At 39.3% G+C, this 19,045-nt stretch overlaps 1 protein-coding gene across 2 annotated transcripts in view; it reads left to right on the top strand.

Annotated features, from left to right (window-relative positions):
* Positions 1-19,045, top strand: part of CSPP1 (centrosome and spindle pole associated protein 1) — a 165,122-nt gene that overhangs the window by 60,481 nt on the left and 85,596 nt on the right. For both annotated transcript variants that reach the window (XM_067553656.1, XM_067553654.1), the window contains 3 exons: positions 7,840-7,931; positions 11,210-11,303; positions 12,627-12,684. In XM_067553656.1, the coding sequence (XP_067409757.1) occupies positions 7,840-7,931; positions 11,210-11,303; positions 12,627-12,684 (244 nt within the window). The remainder of the gene's footprint in view (positions 1-7,839; positions 7,932-11,209; positions 11,304-12,626; positions 12,685-19,045) is intronic.

Genomic DNA, 19,045 nt, shown 5'->3' with positions numbered 1-19,045 from the left:
AGAAGTGCACTTTGCACTTGGAATGTAAGGTGGTGAGGTTTCATCTGTAGTTCCTGTGGGAGTTTGTTCTATCGTATCGGACCAGCCCTCCGAAAAGCTCTGTCTCCTGCACAGATGTTTGATTTGGGTTTGGATTTTCAATTCTCTTGATCATACTTAATTGGTAAAATGGCAGGACAGTGTGGTGCTCTGCTGCCCACAGGCCTAGTCAATGGGCTAGATTTACTTTTATTGTCAATGAAGTTATACCACAGATTAATTTAGCTCAGTATGCTTTTAATTAGAATACTAGAATGCTGTCTGGACTAGCTACTCAAGTAAAGTTAATTTTCTCTTAGCATTATAATTATAATCTATTTTCTCAAGAGTAAGTTGCCTCTGAAGACTTGCTTTCATGTGCATGTTATACAAGATCCACACATGGAAACGGTTTTGTTTTGATTTAAAAAATAATTTTTTAAAGTTAATTTTTTTGAAAACTGCTTTTAAAATAAGCCATAAATACAAAATACACAGCATATATTGGATGATAGATAATGTTTTATACAATATGTGAAAGCAAAGAGAGACAACAGAAACCCCAGAAAATAAGCATACCCAACCATTGTAATTTAGATTTTAATATGCTATTATGAATGTTGTAATTTTGAGGTACCAGTATTAGTAAGAGACCATGTGCATCTTGTGTATCCAGTACACCTAATCCTTTACCAGTTCAGATGAAATGTAATAAGAATGCATAATATTATTGTTCTGAGCTTAATTTGTTTGCTGTGAACCTTTGGGGAAGTTAAAGTACTAAAATATCCTTATTTTTGCAATAGGCCTCACTATTTGGCCAAATATCAGAATGTACAAGTCATGTGCCAAATCCTGCAGTACTTAACTCAGTGGAAGTTTGTCTGAATAATGATTATAGAATTGACTGAATAGGTTCAAGATAGGTGGGAATACCAAACACAAGAAAAGGTTTCTGAAAATGTATAATATATATTTTTCTAAGTATTATTTAAAATGATGGTTGTCTTCTCAAGGACACCTTGTTTTTTATTCTCTTAGGCATCCATTTTGTTGCTTTCAATAATTTTTGTTATAGTCCATTTCCACTGATGTACTCTGTGAAAATTCAGTTGTTTTTTTTTACTTGTTGATGAGCCTAATTTTAGCTGGGAATTGTACTGTTGCATCTGACCTGTTGACCAAAAAGGATATTTTTTCACAGCTTTCTGTGTAGGCTGGTTGGGGGACAAAAATTAGGAAAAAAATCTTTAGATCAATCCACTTGCAGGAACTTGTTGTAATCTCAGGTAATGATAGGGTTTGGAAGGTTGTGACTATCCTTTAGTCATTGGCTTGCAGGAATTGGTTGGGCCATGTAGCCAGCTGCTGCAAGCAAGACAAATCTGTGGGTTAAACAAACAAACAAAAAACCTTGGAGTTTATGGCATCCCACAACCAAATTACAACAAAAATATAGAAAACAAAGCTTCTTGGAAACAGTCTCTTAAATGTGCTCCTGCCTCTGGGAGAGTCTGGTCTCTTAATTTCCAGAGAAATAGAGAAACCATCCTTTTTTATAGTGCTTCTCGATAAAGGTATGCCTGGAATAACTTCACTATGAAAAGGTTCTGCTGCAGTTCCTGCAGTGAATGAAGACACTACTTAATCTCCTGGCTCAGGAAGTTTTAACTCACCCTGAAAAAAAAAAAAAAAAAAAAAAAAAAGGCAAGGTCTACCTATCTCATTTCAGCAATTCTAATATCATGTTCAGGTTTCACTGTCTATTACTAGTTTGCTAGTGGAAGTTGTACATACTCTTTCTGTGGGTCATATTATATGCTTACGTAGGTAGTTTTCTGAGAAATAGAGAATTGCAAAATAATAATGGGGGGGAGCGGGAGGGAAAGCAGATTGAAAAGCTCTTTCACTAGAAATAAATGACTAGCTGGTCTGAATCCATACCTCTTTCAAGCTTCAGACAGCAGTAGGGCATAATATCTGCAATATTTCTGTGGAAGATAGCTTTGGATACTCCTTATCAATCTCTAATTTGAGTCTTCAGACTGTAGCTCAGGGGACAGAACTATTTCTGTCAGTTACTGGTAAGGAGTGGCCCAATTCCTAAAGACTCAGCCATTTTGCGTTCTCCCTTCTCAGCTGCAGGCAGACTTTTCTAGACCATCTTGGTGCAGAGCAAAGGAGTGAGAGAGAGGGAGTATGAATTCAAATTGTTTGGCTTATTGGAATCTAATCTTTTAATGGTTGTGTTAGTCTTTGTGTGGGGTGCCCTGCAGAATCCTTTCTGGAAAATTCTCTTCTACGAGAGAGGCATAATGATTGTAGTAGCTTGCATCACATAGACGCTGCTGTAATGGAAAAACAAAATGCAAGACTTGCCTATCTTGTTTGGCTCCCATTGCAGAGTATTTAGATGGGGATCTCTACTTTTCTGTCCCACGCAGCCAGTCCAGTCCTCCAGAGTAGTAGCTGGCTTTGACACTTCCCGAAGTTACCCAGGGTTGTGAGGCACCTTGCTACCAGCTGCCATAAGCATAAGGAAGTCTTATCTGTGCCTGCTGGGGGTCAGTTCCCCAACTCCACTGGCTACAGGCAACACAAACACACCCCTCTAGGCCTCTCCAGTCCCACTCTTTCTTTACAGGTTAGCGATAGGCACACTCTAACCCTCAACCATCTTCCTGGAGTATACAAGTCCTGGTCTACTGAACACTCACAGTATTCACAGATTCACTGCTTTCAAAGAAACAGTATACCCCAACTTACCACTACCAGTTTCCCTTCAAATCACCTCTCAGCTTAACACACTGTACTTAGATATGATTATAGTGAAATCAAATGTAAGTTTATTTAACAAAGCATAGAGATTCAAATAATAACAAATACAAGTATTAGAAACAAATGGCTACATACATAATAAAATCATAACATGCATTCTAGAACCTAGACTTAATTAACAAGATACTCTCAAGTCTTGTAGAATATTGCTCACCCAAAATCTATATAGTGTTTTATAGCTAGATTGGCTGTGACTCTCCTTTTATGAGACATGCACGCTGTCAGCTTGCCTTCTATGTGAAGGATTCAGTCTGTTTCTTTGTCCCCCACCCTCCCAAAGATAGACCAGTCTCATCCTTTATCTTTATTCATAAATAGGAAATCCCCTGCTGTTTGTTTCATCTTGTGAATTTTCTGTTTTGTAGATTTCACAATCTCTTCTTTTGCTGTAGCTAGGTAAACAAATAGACCTACATTGTGAGGCATACAGTAGACAATACACAAATTCCCAGATGGGAGGTTGGTGTCTGCTACCTCTTGTCTGAAAGGAACATTTCAGGGATATGTCATCCCTTGGTGATCTGCCTTAACTCCAAGACCTTAAGAACATAATCGTTAGTATAGCTACAAAACTCCTTAAATATTATTCATACATACACTTTGCAAGGATTATGATGATCAGTGGGCTACTGGCTCTTGCCACCCTTCAGTGAACTATTTATTATTCATATATCCAGTGCAGGGGATCCTGTAAAACCGTATGTATCTCCTGTGCCCTCTCCCATTTGGTATCAAGAGGTCCCTGGGTCACACTGGCAAAGAACAAGACTTGCCTCCCCGACAAAACCAGACTTCAGCATGTCTGGGCAGGACTTTGATAACAGCACTACATAGATGGTTGGGGCACAGAAAAGCTAGTGAAAGAGAAACCCCTTCAGCTGGTAGGAAGGGCACAAAAATGCCTGTGATTAATATCCTCAGCTGCTGCTGACAGTTGTCATCCTCCACTGCCTGCCTCCTTCACTTCACCCCAACATCTGGCCATGAAGGAGCAAGAGGAAGAGCAGCCCTTAAGGGAGAAGCAAACAGGTGGAAAGGGGCCTCTTGTCCCAAGGTTTACTTCTTCCCTCCCTTGTATCCTGCCTGCTTTTTGTCAGATAGATCAGATTTCATATATTCTATGGCACAGCATCAGATGGAATTCTCCCTTCAGTTTTCCTCTGTAGAGATATCCCAGGAGCTGAGAAAGGCAGAGGTTACTTCCCCCAAAAGGGAATGCAAACACACCCTATCCTTCATCTTTGAAGATGGACAAATTAATGGGCTCTGCCTTCCCTTGGTAAGATAGAATTCAGCTACAGCATGCCTGCTTTCTGACCAGTCCGGGGGAACGGTCCCCAAGATCTGGGGCAGTCTTTTTTGAGGAAAAAAAAAAACAACCCACCCGCACACACAACAAAACTAGCAAAGGAAGGCAGTCACTTACCTCTCAAAAGAATGGGATTATCTGAAAATTCTGTCTCCACAGGAATCAGAGTCTAAAGAGTAGAATAGGAAATACAGAAAATGTCATGCCAGAAGAAGGTGAAAAATAGTGTTAGATTCTCTCCCCGAATATCAGGAATGTGTGTGTGAATTGGAGCAGGGAAAGGAAGGAACAGTCCCCAGAGAAAATATCTGAAGCCAAAACTAAAATAACTAAAAACAACTATCCAGGAAGAGTAAGGACAAATGTACAGGGATGCCATCTCCACTCAGTCATTCTACCGTGGATCTCCAGAGTATAATTTCTTGAAGCATAAAAATTCTGTGAAGAGTAGTCAACCATGCAGGGGATCTAGGCAGGAATCCTTGGACTCCTCTTTATCAGAAAGGTGATTGGTTACAATATTAAACCTCAGGAGAAGACCACAAAGGGAACTTCCCTCCTCCCCCCCCTGAATATTTTGAAGCTTTCCTTAGAATAGTAGTAGTGACAATGGACTTCACTCCAGTGAGCCTTCTAAAGGAGGAAGCATTCAAGGAAGATGACAGGAAAGGTCAGAACATTCAGAAGTATTAATCTTTGAGGGGTCTCAATTGGAACTGTATATCTTCATCTGTGCAATCCTTTAGGTAGTCATTGGAACAGACTAGGAAAACCTGGACAAAACTAATCAGGAGAGGAGGCCAAAAACATTTATAATGTGCCTCAGAGAGAGTCCAATTTAGTAAGCTTCTGTAAGGTTAATGGAGTCTTGTTGTTGCTATCTAAGAACACCACAATCCCTGAAGGAGGATTCTTCTTGCTTAAGAATCCACCAGACAGGAAGGCAGACCCTTCATCAAGAAGAAACTTAGAGGCTCCTTCAGTGGCCTTACTTACTTTAACATCACTTGCTTTTCCAGGACTATTATGGTCTGGAAAAAAATCCCTGTTAGAGTTCACTTTCCTCAAGATTATATAGCCTGGGAACTTCAATGAAGGCTGTTTCCCTGTGGCAGCATTAATTTGAAACTTCCTCTGCTTTTCAGTCATATTATGGGATAATAATGAGGTATCCTGCCATCTGATTCCTAAGTAACTTATTCAGGAGGCAAATGTTTTGCTGTGGATAAGACTGTTGCAGTCCTCAGAGAAATAAAGGAAGGCCTTGATCTTTACTGAAAGCCATATGATAGAGTATAAAGCCTACAATAAGCCTAAACTTTTTATCCTATTCTTCAAGATACAATAGGAGAGACAGCCAAGCTGAAAGAGGAAAATGGAAGAGATTGAGCAGAAGTCATGGTAGAGGAGACTATTGAGGGAATCCCATAAAATGGACTGCCTCATGGGTAGCAGATTGCAGTGGTTTGCAAAAAAAAAAATACGTGAAAGGACTGCTGAAGCTCCCAGATGCAGATTTAAGATGCATAATTATTTACCTGTTAGCCATCCTTGTCTATTTGCTTCAATTTAAATCCCAGGGTAAAGGATTTGCGGACCTTTATGCATGGAAAAATAAAATTTTTTATCTGTTTATCTGAAAATTTTATTTCTTCTAGTAGGACTGTCCACAGATCTGCCCAGCTTAGAAAGTATATCTTGGTCACCGTATTTTCTGGTAGAGGAAGATAAATACTGAAGTGCTAACTAGTTTCAGGACTTGTCTGTGCTTGAAGGTTATTTTGTATTAACTTGAAAGTTTTTCTGAGATAAACTGCTGTGCGTCCTCATACTGGTTGGTGTCTCATTTCTCATTAAGTAATCGATTTTGGAAGCAGATTAACTCCAATTTGGAATGAATTATTCCACAATAAAGTAGGTGTGGATGAATCTTCATTTCAGATTAACTATTCTGCTTCTGGAAGTCCACCCACTGCTTTCCTACAATGTGTTGCTGCCCACTTGCATCAACTTCTCTGTCTACCTGTGTGCACTTTACTGCTTTGGGGTTACCTCCCTATTGAAATTCTGGAGCAGAGCCGGTGTACCCCATTGTGATTCCAGCTTGTGACGAGTTCACACATGTGGAGTCACATACAGATTATAGCAGCCATGCCCTGTGCTTCTGTGCAGTTCTGTGCTGTTGTCCATCCTGGACTTTCTTGGCCTGTGGGGAGAAGAGCAGATCTAGAGTCATTTTAACAGCAGTCACTGGAATGCCAAGATATATGACAGGATATCAAATCAAATGAAGGAGAAGGGGTCCAGTCCAATGTCTCACTGAAAGAAAGAGCTCTGGCAGAGTTATGAAATGCACCAGGGATAATAAGACTTCTGGCCGAAGACGCAAGACTACTGTGAGAAGCTGAACTGGATTTTGCAATGAAGGCCACCACTGCTAAACCCTGGCATGTTCTAGAAATCACTGAAGATACCCCAGTTAAAGCTGAACAGGAGAAGATTGTTCTGAACAGCTAAGATCTCTTCAACTCAAAATCCAGGGCAGGCCCCATGGCAGACACCGCGCCAGAGATCCCTCCTCCACCCACCAAATCCCAGGCAGAGAATCAGCCTGATAGAGCTGAAGAGGGAAACTCTTCTAGTAACTAACTATTGTGTGCTATATTACATGACAATGGTATAGGGAGATTTAAACAAATTTGTTCTGGGTACCATCTTCAATGAGGGGCACTTTCTGCGTCTCTATAATTGACAGATCTGGTTCTGTCTTCTGAGCTACAAATAGGCCAAAGACCTACAGAAATGGATCTGTGAACCTTCCTAGTGGAATAAAAGGCATTTTCAGATAAGCATGGATACATTTTTTCTATTTCTTTAAGGCCTTATTGAGATAGAGCAAGAGAGACACCTATGGTTTATGAAGATGAATTACAGGAGAGATCCAACATACAGCAAATATCAACAACTGGAAATATTAGATGTGTTACTCAGCACATTTGTTTCCAAATAACTAAACCACCAAAATCACTAAAGGCTAACTGAAAATGAATGTTTTTAAAGACTCTTCCAACATCCCTAATATGTCAGAAAGTTGAAATCCTGTACTCTTCCCAGAAGATGGAAAAACGAGAAAAAATGTCATACTTTTGTATACTATCTACTGTAGCTTTCTTTCCCCACTTTGGTTGAAAGAGATCTGCTGTACAACTGGGTTGAGGTTTAATTTTGTGATTCGGGGGAGGGGCGAGAGGGGGAGAAGGAAGTCCTTTTCTGATAAAATTAAAAAAAAAAAATTTTCTCTTCCCAATTTTTCTGAGCTCTATACATTTATTATGGAAGGGGATGCAACTAAAGCCCTGATCCAGCAAAGCATTTAAGCCCATACATAACTTTAAGCATGTGAATAGTGCAACTTCAGTGGAGCTGCTTATATGCTTTGAGTTAGTGCCTATGGTAGCTACAGGTGTTACAGATGCAGAAGAACAGAAGAAACTCACTTTTGATAGTTATCTCCTTCCTCTTTGTAGTAGCTACCACTTGTGATGTCATCTACAATTTCACAAGACCTTCCTCTCATAAATGGTTCACATAGTAATTTAAGTATACGTTTTATGCTTCATACTGACTTTTAGCAAATATTTAGTTTTGAACTTTTTTTTTTTTTTTTTTGACAGAAATCAGGCACAAAACAATTCTCCAACTAATGAACAGGCAAAGTCAGCCACTGGTAAAGATGACGTTCCATATGCAACAGGGCTCATTCTTGGTATGTATAAAAGCCCAACTAATGACAAGGGTGTATTGTGATATTTTATATAATATTTAAAACCTTAATATATAGTGCTTTTCTTCTTTGGAATGATTGAGTTAATTTATCCTTGCAAGATACCCCTGAAATTGGTAAATAAACATTAAGTTAAATGGAGAAAATAAACTTAACTTTACAGGACATTTATCGCTCCTCCTTTTGAACATGCAAACAGTAACTGCTTGTGATGCGTGGAATAGCATAGGGCTCAAATGGATTCTCAGATTTCTCTGGAGCAATAAACCACAATGGAGATATGTTTACTTCATAAATCTGTTAGAAATTTTACAAAGTTAAAGTTAAATAGCAAAAATATTGACACATATTTAATAAATTGATACCTTTGCTTTAAAATCAGATGATTCTGATTGCCATCTTATTTTCCCTCCATACTTAAATATAGACACAATATTTAGCAGCTAATATTGCAGAAATCACTGGAGTTAAATATTTGATTTACACTCAAACTCACTTATATTCCCAACTGCATTTATAAGATGATAAAGCAATTGTTTACAGCTGTAGCAGTTTTTGAGATGATGGTCCCTAAATTCAGATTAGAACTGAGTGGCGGAAAAGTAGAAGATGGTTGAAATTTTTTTTTTTAAACTATTGGATTCCTAATGACCTAGCAGATCTTTATATTAATGTTGTGTACTGTTGGAGAGCTGAAACAAGCAGTAACCAATTAAAGCAGTTACTGGTCCATCAGAAATAGTAGACTTCTTTCAGGATTTAATATGTAAGTCATGCACCTTGGCTAATGTTGTGCATGGGGGTTGGGTTTCTTTTTTGCATGTTACTACAAAAGTGCATTTTTTGAGGCACAGATTAGAGTGAAACAGCCAAGGAATTGCATATTCTTAGTCCATTTCATTTTACAGGCACAAACTCTGATGAAATGCTTGTGCACAGTATTATAATGCTTCCTGTTCAATCAATGGGAGAGGATGCCACAGTGCCTGGAAAGAAGGAAGGGGCAGTAATGTGAGAACACATGCTTGGCAAGATGGTGGATGTCCCATCCCCCTTCCTCAGGTCCTCTGTCTCTCCTTTGGCTGGGGTTGGGAGAACTGGGCTGTCTGGATCTTGTGCTTCCTTTTCTCCACAGCCTAGTTCAACTGTCCTAGAACCCAGGCTTTTGAAAAGCCTCTTGTCCCTGTTAGATGCTCTGCCCTCTCTCCCATTACTTGTAGCATAGGAACTGTGTTTTTCAGGTTGCTGCAGGTCTAGCTGACCTGTTTGGGGATCAGATCAGGAAGGAATTTTTCCCACTGATCCGATTTGGCAGAGATCCAGTCTTTTTTTTTCATTTTCCTCGCAGTGTTGTGCAGACACAATTGGGTTTTAGCAATTGAACTTGAAAGTTTAATATCAGTAAAGGTGTGACTTTTTAGTTAGTTGCAGCTTCCTGTTGGTGTCTAGTGCAGATAAATTCTGAAAAGGCCAGCTCCCAAAGCTAAATGAGACCCTAGATTTCACTCGTGGACAATGTGTGTATTGGAGAAGGGGAGACCTGAAGTCTTTACTGACTGAGGTCCCCCATTGGTAACTTCTACTTCCCTACACTGAGGGGGGAATGAACTGAGTCCTTGTGGTAGGCTGAGGAGTGGTCTACTGTGTAACCCTGCACTGTACCCAATTAAATGTCTGATGCGTGAGAGCAGGGTGTAGGTCAATAAAGCTCCTCCTCAGTGTGAAATTAATAAAGTTGCAGCCTGCTACTTAAATCCATCCCTATCCTGATCAACAACGCTAATATAATTGTTTTGCAGCTGCTACCTTTCTAGACAGACTGACTAATCTGACGCCATCACAACTGTATCTGAGCGCTTTATGAATAACAATGAATTTGTCTTCACAACATCCCTTTGACATATAAGGGTATTGGTAGCCCCACTTTACAGCTGGGGAACTGGGGCACAGAAAAATAAGTAAATTGCCCAAGACTCATAGGAAGTATTTGATGGAATTGAGAGCTGAATCCTGGTCCAGTGCCTTAATCACAAGAACATCTTTCCTATGATGGTCTGTTTCATGGCTGTAGCAAGATTGTATGATTTTTTTTATGCCATGTTTGTCTTCTGCATGATTCTTCGGTGTTTCAACCTCTTCCTCTCTTTCAATTATTTTTACTTCATTGGAGAACCATGGTGACTTATGAATGGTGAAGGAAGGGTGTTTATGGGCCAATGTGTCTGATAGTTATAGTGTACAGAAACATTCACTTAGAAACTCCATTTTTTTTAGATACTTTATGTACTAGATTCTCACTTCTGGCACTTAACTTCCAGCGCAAGATGGAGTGGGAGCTACCAAACTTTTAAGTATTTGTTTAACCCTCTTGAGATACTGGTAGGTGCACCCTGTGTGCATGCATCGTCTGCCAGTACATTTTTAATCCTTCTTTGTAGTGGAAACTCTCTCATAAATGGGAAAACTGCTAGTGTTCCTGCAGTTTGACTGTTGCATTCACTTTCAACTTAAATGCTTATTCAGAGCAGAATTGCATGTAAGAGCACCACCTGGTGCTCTTGGATGTGCTAAAGCAGTGGTTCCCAACCTTTTTGAGTGAAAGTCCCACTAGTTAACACTAGGTAAAACACACACCCCCTCACTCGCCCCACCAGCCATAAACACATATAACCCCTATAAACACATATAATGATGATGATAATAACACTGTTAGATAATAATAAATTACTCTTACCTGAGTAAGAAGCTAAGCCTACCCTGGCACAGCCACCACTGCATGCCCCGTGTGGCCCCGCCTCTTTACATCCCTCATGGACTGAGGGTAATGGAGGCAGATGCCAGCAGGTTGGCCCGGACTGCTCCAGGTCCCCACTGGTGCGGGGCTGCTTCTCTCCAACCAGGCGCCCGGCCAGTGTGTAGCTTGAAAGCTTGTCTCTTTCACCAACAGAAGTTGGTCCAATGAAAGTTATTGCCTCACCCACCTTGTCTCTCTTTTCCTGACTAACCCTCAGACAGCTGTTCCATTTATATGGCCTAGGTAGCTTCTCTTAAACCCAATTAGGAGGCAGCGGAGGAATCATAGGTGGACTGGCCCTGCTCCCTCTTAAAGGGCCAATGCCACCCTGTGACACACACAAATTGTATTGTCTCTGTACTTTGCCTTTCTTCTTGTTTTTATTCATTTGAAATTAGAAGGTGTTGGAAGACAAGGAAATATATGTGTATCATGGAATATTTATGCTACCTTCCCTTTCAATTAGGTGGTCAAGACCGAGAATTTATTCAGAGAAGAAAAGAGAAATACAGACAAGAGCTAATGGAACAGATTGCTGAACAACAGAGAAATAAGAGACGGTAATGGAAAGCTATTGTAATTGGCACAAAGACTTAATGAAAATTAAAGTGGATTTTATGATTGCCTGTGAAATGTATGCAAACATTTTTTTAAAAAAATAATGTAAAATTATATTAGATAATTTTATATAAAGTGAACATTTCTTATAAAAACTAAATTTAGTTGGAAGCTTCTTTACCCTTCAGAAATTTATATATTTTTTAAAAGTTCTTTTTCTGTTTGGAAATTTTCTCTTCTCCCCATTTTGCCCCATGAGGTTGTTTGTACTAACACTACACTTCTCTCACTTTGTCATATTTTTATGACTATCCTTTTTCATACAGTATATAACCTATAAACCTCAGAGGGACCCTTTAAATACTTTTTATAGCTTTGATTCCCTCTGCTTTGTAGTATCCTTCTAGAGGCTTAATGATCACACACAATTCTCTGTTGGCTTCGCTTCTATTTGTTTTTCCTTTGTTTCTTAAGTCAGGTTCTCAGACACGGGTCCAAGTAAATAGGGTTGTAGTTGAGTGGAAAGACCACAAAATGTCTTTTTTTTTTTTTTTTTTGGTGTGTGTCTCACATACTGTGCACATTTGATAAGGGATCAGTAATATTCTTTCCTTTCACCCAAATTAGAAAATAAGTCTTTGACTTCAAAAAGGTTTGAGAATTTCTGGCAAATGTAGTGCAATTAAACATAATACTTCCTTGTTTACTTGTGCTTGCTTTGCTGAGTGACAGTCTGAATATGTCAAAAGGAAACAAAAATCTTTGTGAAACAGTGGGGAAAAAAAGTTACTGTTATCAGAACTGTGAAAACATTCCTTATCAAATTAAAAATAGTAAAGGCAGACTATGCCTGGGATCTGACTCTACAGTACAGTGCTTGATGTTGGGTTTTTTTTTTAGCACCAGTTTGGATTTTAATATGTTTATAATTATATTCCATGTCAAAATTCTGAGTGTACTGTGAAAAAATGTTTGCTCCCAAGAAGTGTTGGAAGGATTATAGTGAAAAAACAATAAAACAGAAAGTATTTAATTGTTCATATACCCTGGGATACTGTTGCTATGATTATGGCACTGTCTAAAAGTAATAAAACACCAATGTATTCTGCTAAACCTGTATTCTGTTGGAATTAAATGCCATTTTGTTTTTGAGTCAGATGAGGTATTATCTTATGTTACCTTATCCACAATAAGAAACTCCAGTTTTATAGCTAAGTAAGGAAAATAGGGTCTGATTTTTAAGTTTTTTTAAAAGAACAATAAGCCTTAATGATTTGTTCAACAGTTCACTTTCTGACTTCATCCTGTTAATCATTTTTTAATAGTGAAAAGGAGCTTGAGCTCTCAGTTGCTGCTTCTGGAGCTCTGGACCCAGAGAAGGAGGTAAGAAAATTTAGTGTTCCGCTTTTCATTCAAACAGACCTTTTATTACATAATACGTGTTAACAGTGAATCATTATGCTGAAAGCAGGATTTTATTGTGTGTAAAAGAAAGATCAGAAAGGGATTCCACCCCCTCCCCGGTGTATTCTGGAAGGGTTTTTTTTAATCTCCTTCCTCTGAAGCATCAGCGATGGCTATGGCTGGAGATGGGACTTTGAGTGGCTTGTTCTTGTTCATATGCTTAGGGTCTAACTGATAATCATTTGTGGGGTCCGTAAAGAATTTTCCTGTACATCAGATTGGCAATGACTTTGGGGTTTTTTCACCATCCTCTGTGGTGTATGGATGGGGGTCACTTGCCCAGATTATTTAGGTATATCTCACTTAATCATTTCCCTGTCATTGTGGGGGGCCTTGAACACTGGTGTCCCTTGGTCCCTCCTGTTCTCTGTCTGTGGGACATGATAATCTAGTCTCCTGTGGATTGTAATACTTTGGTCTCATTTTGGTTGATGGGTTAATGTGTGGGTGCTTGGTAGTGTTCATGGCCTGTTATATACACTATGCCTACACTGACGGCGGACGTCAGATCTATTTATCCGGATCAATTGAGCGGAAGTGGAGATCTGCTCAATTGACCTGGAAATCAACGCTACTAATCCACCTCCGCCAAAAAGAGTAACGTTGTGTCAACGGGAGGGAATTTCCCATTGGAGCAGCGAACTGAAGATACTGCGGTAAGTAGAAGTTATAATGTCGACGAGAGATACGCAAGCTATTCTACGTAGCTTGCGTATCTCCCGTCAACTGCTGCTGAATTTTCGGCAAGTGTAGACATAGTCTCAGTCAGACTAGATGATTTAGGGGTCCCTTCTGGCCTTAGTCTCTAGACTATGATATGAAGAAAAATTATGTCTCTTTCCTAATTGGGCATTAGTAATAATAAAAATAAACCTAAGTTAAAGCTATGTAAGAGAACTGTTAAATTTGATAAACACATACTCTACTTAAAGGAAAAAGTTGGAATTGGAATTTTAAGACATTTGCATGGATTAACATGCTGCAGGCTGTGTCTGTCATGGAAGAGACATGTTTAAAGTCTGATGGGAGCTTGTATAGATAAGCGTCAGTGATCCTTTTGTGGGAGTTTGAGGAATGCTCCTGACAATATTTGCCACTCACCTACTTCACTTTTTAATAAAAAAATTCCATCTGTTATGCAGCTAAGTCACTTTTATGTAGTGCCAATTCATTATTTCAAGTGCAGTTGTAAATATTTTACTAGTAAATGTAACATTTTTTGTATTATGACAATGTATGCAAAATATTATATAGCTCTGCATAAAATATTAATCCTTTTGCTTTAACTTTTACCTGGGCAATATGGAATTAGTGCCATCTCCATCATTTTCTGCTTCATTGGCAAGATATAACTAGCTTGATTATCACATAGTAGTTGTGCTTTGCTAAAATATGCTTGCTATCACAAAAAAAATGTTTACTAGTTGTAGTAGAATCCCTTTACTGGGGATGTCTTAATGGATGGCTCTTTAGTCTGGTTAAGCAAAATTGGTTGACACAAGACACTTCTTCAGTAATGATAGTGCTGTTTTCTGGGGAGTTGCAAAATTGTACCAACGCATCTCATTACTGGAGGGTTCAGTAGATGGAGGTGGATCCTCCTTACACTATATTACATAAGGACAAAGTTTAATTATGTTTACACCCTAAATTCACCCCCAAAGTAGTCTCAGAATTTCATATTAGCTTGAACCTTTTACCAGCAGAGAATAAAATCTATGAGGAAGTCTCCTAGAGTATTTGCCACCATAGCAGAACGGGTCAGGGTCAGGCTGTATCTTGTCAAAGAATCTCAAAAAGGATCTCTGGCTATATTTTGCTCTGCTATCAGTTGTCTGATTTTCCCCTTCCTCTTGGAGTCAGAGCTCATTCTACAAGAGCTCAAGCAACGTCTGTGGCAGTGGTTTTCAACCAGCAGTACATGTACCCCTGGGGGTACGCAAAGTTCTTCCAGAAAGTACATCAGCTCATCTAGATATTTGCCTAGTTTTACAACAGGCTACATAAAAAGCACTAGCAAAGTCAGTACAAACTAAAATTTCATAAGACAATAACTTGTTTATACTGCTCCATATACTGTATATTGAAATGTAAGTACAATATTTATATTCAAATTGATTTATTTTATGATTATATGGTAAAAATGAAAAAATATGCATTTTTTTCAGTAATAGTGTGCTGTGACACTTTTATATTTTTATGTCTGATTTTGTAAGCAAGTAATTTTTAAGTAAGTTGAAATTTGGGGGTATGCAAGACAAATCAGACTCCTGAAAGGAATTTTCCAAACAGTAGTTTGGAAAGTTTGAGAGTCACTGGTCTATGGCATCACTTCAAGAGGTTTATTTACCTGATATCTGCAAGGCAACATCATGAAATTCCATCCACATGTTTGTGAGACACTATGCCTTAGTACAGGACTCCTCTGTTGATGCACCTTTTGGAATGGCAGTCCTTCGTTCGGCTTTGCCATCTACAACCTTACATCTTCCTTCTATTTGAGTACTGCTTGTCAATCACACACAGTAAAATACACATAGGGACCAGCACTCAAATAAGTAGTGAAAGTTATCTATCTTATGGTAACTGGAGGTTCTTCTAGATGCGTGGTACCTGTCTGTATTCCATTACCCATCTTTTTTTCCCTCCCGCTTTGGATCTTCTCTGATTCATGCTAGAGAAGGAACTGGGGAGGTGGTTGATTGGCTTCACTCTTTATCTCCTTGGTTGGAGGCACAAATTGAGCCCAGGGAGCATGTGTGGACCAATAGACACTGCTTTCAAAATTCTTTGGCTTTGGGCACATGGAGCGCATGTGTACCCACAGTGAAATACAGATAAAGACCAAACATCTTAAAGAATCTCCAGTTACTATAGGGTAAGTAACTTTCTCTTACTAGACTCTGGGTGGTGGGAGAGGGAGTAGAGGGGCAGCAAGTGGCTGCTTCCGGAACTTGTGACAGATTAATGTAGTGTTTTCCAAAGACTTACAGTGTGGATTTTGAAAACTGTGACAGCGCACGTATTATGATCACTGAGAAAAGAAATATGTGCACTGGCAGGGTTGTCAGCATTGGAATTTTGAGCGATTCTTGGATCACAAGGTTGAAGAAAGTTACGGGAGAGCAAGGAGAACACCATAATGTGGGGATTGCTGACCACAGGCTGATTTGGCTTGGTATGCAAATTACAGGACATCATGTGTGCAACTGCCTAAATGACTACTAACACCTACCAACAACGTATCTTTTCCTATTAAACTAGGAAATTCAGTGGCAAAAAACTATGTTAATGCAGTTAATGTTGCTTGATGGTATGTTATCCCTTGAAGAACACCCAGTTGAGCAAAACTCAGACTTCTGAAAACCTGGAAATGCATGGTTAAGGCTGCCCTTGCAACCTTAACTTGGCCCTCTCTCAGCAATGCCACAGTACATCCTATTAATACACATGCAGTGCATGGATTTCTCAAGAACAAATCATGTCAAACCAACCTAACTGATTTCTTTGACAGGGTGACATGACTTGTGGATGGGTGGAAGTAGTAGATGTGGTATGTCTTGACTTTAGATACAGTCTCACATGACCTTCTCATAAAGTAGGGAAATACACAACTTAGATGGAGCAACTATAAGGTGGGTTCATAACTAGTTGGAAAACCTTTTCCAGAGAGTAGTTATCAGTAGCTCACAGACAAGCTGGAAGGGCATATGAAGTGGGGTCCCACAGGGATCAGTTCTGTGTCTGGTTCTGTTCAGTGTCTTCATCAGTGATTTAGCTAATGGCATAGACAGTACACTTATATAGTTTGTGGATGATACAAAACTGGGAGGGATTGCAAGTGCTTTGGAGGATTGGATTAAAATTTAAAATGATCTGGACAAACTGGAGAAATGGTCTAAGGTAAATAGGATGAAATTCAATAAGGACAAATGCAAAGTACTCCACTTAGGAAGGAACAATCAGTTGCACAAATACAAAATGGGAAATGACTGTAGGAAGGAGTACTGCAGAAAGGGATCTGGGTGTCATAGTGGATCACAAGCTAAATATGAGTCAACAATGCAACACTGTTGCAAAAAAAGCAGACATCATTCTGGGATGTATTGGCAGGAGTATGATAAGCAAGACACAAGAAGTAATTCTTCCACTCTATTTCATACTTATTAGACCTTGGCTGGAGTATTGTGTCCAATTTTGGGGGCCACATTTCAGCAAAGATGTGGACAAATTGGAGAAAGTCCAAAGAAGAGCAACAAAAATAATTAAAGATTTGAAAAACATGATCTATGAGTAAAGATTGAAAAAAATGGGTGTGTTAATCTGGAGAAGAGAAGACTGAGGCGGGACGTGATAACAGTTTGCAAGTACTTAAAAGATTGTTACAAAGAGGAGGGAGAAAAATTGTTCTCATTAACTTCTGAGGATAGGGCAAGAGGAAATGGGCTTAAATTGCAACAAGGGAAGTTTAGGTTGGACATTAGGAAAAACCTCCAAACTGTCAGAGCAGGTAAGCATTGGAATAAATTGGGAGGTTGTGGAATCTCTGTCATTGGAGATTTTTAAGAGCAGTTTGGACAGACACCTGTCAGGAGTGGTCTAGGTAATGCTTGGTCCTTCCTTGAGTGCAGGGAACTGGACTAGAAAATCTTTCAAGGTCCCTTTCAGTCTTTTGATTTTATGCTTCTATGATATGTTTATGCTGACAACCCCAAAGTTGCTGAAATATATAAGCTCTTCACCTCCTTTTACAAGTCATTCACTCTCACCCACTGGATTCCATCTATCACTAGTAAAGGACAAAAAGGGAAGTTGAGGGGGAGGGGGAGGGGCAGGAGAGGTTGCTGTTGGTTGTACCCTCTCTGAGCAATGCCGTGATATGCACATAGCAGATATTCCCACTGGTCATTGACACTAACAAGTTTCGAGGTGGTTCCAAATCCTGGCATACACTCACACACTTAATCAACTCCCCAGAAAGAATGCCATGTGGGCAATTTAATCACTTCATGGCCTTTTACAATTTCCTTATGCTGACTGCAACTGGAGTGTATGGAAATAATTTTCATTTGCGACTGCCAACTCAGGAGACCCAGAAGGATGGTGGCATGGGCAACTCTTTTTTTTTTTCCTTTTCCTTTTTCTTTTTGTTCTTTAACAAAGTTAGATAGAATCCTGTGGGTGAGAGTGAATGGATTGTAAAAGTAGGTGAAGAGCTTGTACATTTCAGCAACTGTGGGATTGCAGAGTAAATATACATGTATTAACAGGACATATTGGGGCATTGCTGAAAGAGGGAAAAGATAAGATTGCATGAGCAACCTTAACTGTGCATTTCCTGGTTTTCAGAAGTTTGAGTTTTGCAAGGGGATAACATACCACCAAGCAACCTTGACTCTACACTAAAGTAATTTTTTGTCTTTGAATATAGTTGGTGTGGAAACAGGAAGCTAGCAGCCAGGAGCATTGCAGTAGTGAAGCATTTCAGACCCTCTGCATGTATCACAGTTAAAGTGGGACTGAACAGTACTTGTTTTAAGAGCAAACTGACACAACCAACATGAGTCCGAGACACACACTATGACCTGAACGCCACTAATTCAACAGAGGGCATCCCAATAAGGAGAATTACTATCCTCATTAAGTAGCAGTCCATGCTATTGAATATTACTAGGTTTAAATAGGTTCTTAGAGAGAGGGTAAATGTTTGTTGGTTAAATAGAGTGTGTGTTTAATACGCCTACGATAACAGACGCTGAGTCCTGGTCTACATTTAAAATTTAGATTGACCTAGTGACCTGGCTCACACTCCTCAGCCTTGTAATTAAGCTGACCTAACTAATGGTGTGGATGTGGCTACCACCGCTTGGGGTGACAGCTTACCTTTGTTGCTGGAAAAACCTTTTCTGTCGATTGTAGGAAGTGTCTATGCTATATGTCGCTGTAGCACTTCCAGTGTAGATGTGACAGTGCACTGTTAGTTTAAAAAGTAAATTAATAAGTCGTCTCCAGAGATAGAATGGCCAACAGATATCCTGTGTCATAACCATGTCTTGAGTAAAATAAAAGATGCTGCTAGGTTAAAATCTGGACCTGATCACTTTGGTATGGGGCTCTGGGAACACACAGGGAACAACTCTCAACAAGCATGTTTTTGTGAAAGGATGTTTAAATATGCCACTGATCAAGATACTAAAAGGTAAAAAACAGTGTTGAAGAAAAGCATGTAGAACACTTTGTAATTAATTTAAAACTAAAAGATGTATAAATGAAATCTTCT

Source organism: Emydura macquarii, unplaced genomic scaffold (genome assembly GCF_026122565.2).
Source record: "Emydura macquarii macquarii isolate MOO-44397 ecotype Brisbane River unplaced genomic scaffold, CSIRO-AGI_Emac_v2 contig_1477, whole genome shotgun sequence".
Classification (NCBI taxonomy): domain Eukaryota; kingdom Metazoa; phylum Chordata; order Testudines; family Chelidae; genus Emydura; species Emydura macquarii.
The sequence above is the reverse complement of the archived record's forward strand: the minus strand, read 5'-3'. Positions and strand labels throughout refer to the sequence as shown.